Raw genomic sequence first — 1,984 nt, 5'->3', positions numbered from 1 at the left:
TTCCTTGCCCCCTCCCCTGAGAGTCCCTGGTCCCTTCTAATTTAGCCACCAGAACTTCCAGTTCCTTCAGTGACATTAAAGATGCTCAGGCCTCTTTTCAAAACTCAGAGCTCCCTCAATCTGTCCATCAGCAAATGACAGAGGAAGCCCCCTCCCACCCCTCCACCTCCTTCAGGGGAAGCACCAGGAGGAGGAAGGCTGGGGTCTCTCTTCCTGCTGCAGTCCTGAAATGGGGGCTCTCAAAATCAGGGCTTATTGGAATCCAGGGACCTGCATGTTCGACAAGCCCACGGGGGCGGGGGCAGAGGTGCAGACCCCCACGTGGGCAGGGCGGTCTCGGAGGCCTGCGCCCCCCAGCCCTGCCCGAGGCTGACACTGGTCTCTGCTACTTGCTCTTTCCAGGGAGGAGTGAAGGTTCTCATCACAGGCCCGTGGCAAGAAGCCAGCAGTAACTACAGCTGCCTGTTCGACCAGATCTCAGTGCCTGCGTCCTTGATTCAGCCCGGCGTGCTGCGCTGCTACTGCCCGGGTGAGGCCGCCTTCCGCGGGGGGCCGGGGGCCCGGGAGCTCCGGACCCGGAGTGCGCCTGGGGCGCCCCCGGGCGAGGCTCGCTTCCCCAGCTGTGAAGAAGCGGGTCTCGGATCGGCTGTTGTGTCCCCTGTCCTGGCCCATGGACCCCAGATCAGACAGGGATGCGGCCGTGCTCGGCTGGGATTCTGAGTGGTGGGGAAACTAGAGAGCGATCAGCCAAGATGACACAGCCAGGGCTGGCCACGGTGGGAGGCTCTCACCGCCCTGGACCCGCAGGGTCACTGGAGCTGGTGAGAGCCGGCTGGGTAGAGGGGCCCCACAGGAGCCGGGTCTGGGGTCCGAGGCCACCTCCACAGCGAGACGGACCTTTCTCCTCTGCCCATGCCTCCCACGGCCCAAGCCGATCAAAAGCCACAAGAACAAGAGAGCTCAGGCCGTGGGTCCACCGGGTCAGCCCCCTGGGACACGGCAGGTCAGAGAGGGCTGGAGAAGCCTGGCAGGCGGTGGGGGAGGAGGATGCACACAAACTCCTTCGAGGATCTGATGAAGCCATCCGCCCCGTGCCCAGGAGGTCGTGCGTGTACAGAATTTGCTTCCGGGTCCAGGGGCGGGAGACCCTGTGTGCTGTCCACGCTGCTCTGACTCTTCCCGACTCCCTCAGGGTTTCATCGTCATCTGCTTGTCCTTGACCTCTGGCCATCGCTACCTCCCCACTAGCCTGTTGGCTCTATGCGGGCAAGGTCCGTGTCTTCCTTGGCCACCAAGTCTCCCCAGGGCTCGCCAAGTGCCTGGCACATCACAGAAGAAAAGAGTTATTTGCGAAGGAATCTGTTTCTAGAGCTCACGCTTTCTGTTCCCTGGGCTGGTGCTGGGAAACCCCCAGGCTGGCCCCTCGCACACATCATTAGCCCAGAGATGGCTTGCCCAGCTCGCCCAGGCAATGACGGAGGGGCAGACAGGTGGGGCAGCGGCCACACCCCATGTTGTCTGAAGCCAGGAGGCCTACAAAGGAGAGGATACTCTCTGTGGAGGGCTGGGGATGGGGAAGAGAAGTGGGGGCAGGGGTCCCCAGGAGCAGAGCTGGCTGGTGCCAGGTGCCAGGATCTGGGGTGGTCCAGCCTGAGCCTTGGGCCAACCCCGCTGTCTGGCTCCCCCTGCACGTAGGTTCCAGAGCTCACAGGGACCATTCTTCCTGCTCCCTCTGTGCCCCGCCATGCAGCCCACCAGAGCAGAATGCACCACGCCGGGCTCGCATGCTCAGCCTCCACCTGAACCCAGCACCTCCTTCACCGCAAATGCTCCAGGGAGCCAGGGCTGGGGCTTGCGGTAGCCTCCGCCTGCTGGCCCTGCTCCCACCAGCTGCCTGGCTGGCTCCGCGGGACTCACTCAGTCCCCTTTGCTCCTGGCAGCCCTGCTCCACCTGGAGCTCAGCCATCCAGGGGGCTGGCGGGGC

The 1,984-nt window shown here is 63.8% G+C and overlaps 1 protein-coding gene across 1 annotated transcript in view; it reads left to right on the top strand.

Annotated features, from left to right (window-relative positions):
• Window positions 1-1,984, top strand: part of CAMTA1 (calmodulin binding transcription activator 1) — a 572,496-nt gene that overhangs the window by 485,225 nt on the left and 85,287 nt on the right. The window contains exon 8 of the mRNA XM_023535618.1: window positions 403-529. Within this exon, the coding sequence (XP_023391386.1) occupies window positions 403-529 (127 nt within the window). The remainder of the gene's footprint in view (window positions 1-402; window positions 530-1,984) is intronic.

The sequence above is a fragment of the Pteropus vampyrus genome, unplaced genomic scaffold, assembly GCF_000151845.1.
Source record: "Pteropus vampyrus isolate Shadow unplaced genomic scaffold, Pvam_2.0 Scaffold142, whole genome shotgun sequence".
Lineage (NCBI taxonomy): Eukaryota > Metazoa > Chordata > Mammalia > Chiroptera > Pteropodidae > Pteropus > Pteropus vampyrus.
Note: the sequence above shows the minus strand (reverse complement) of the source record. Positions and strands in the feature narration are given on the sequence as shown.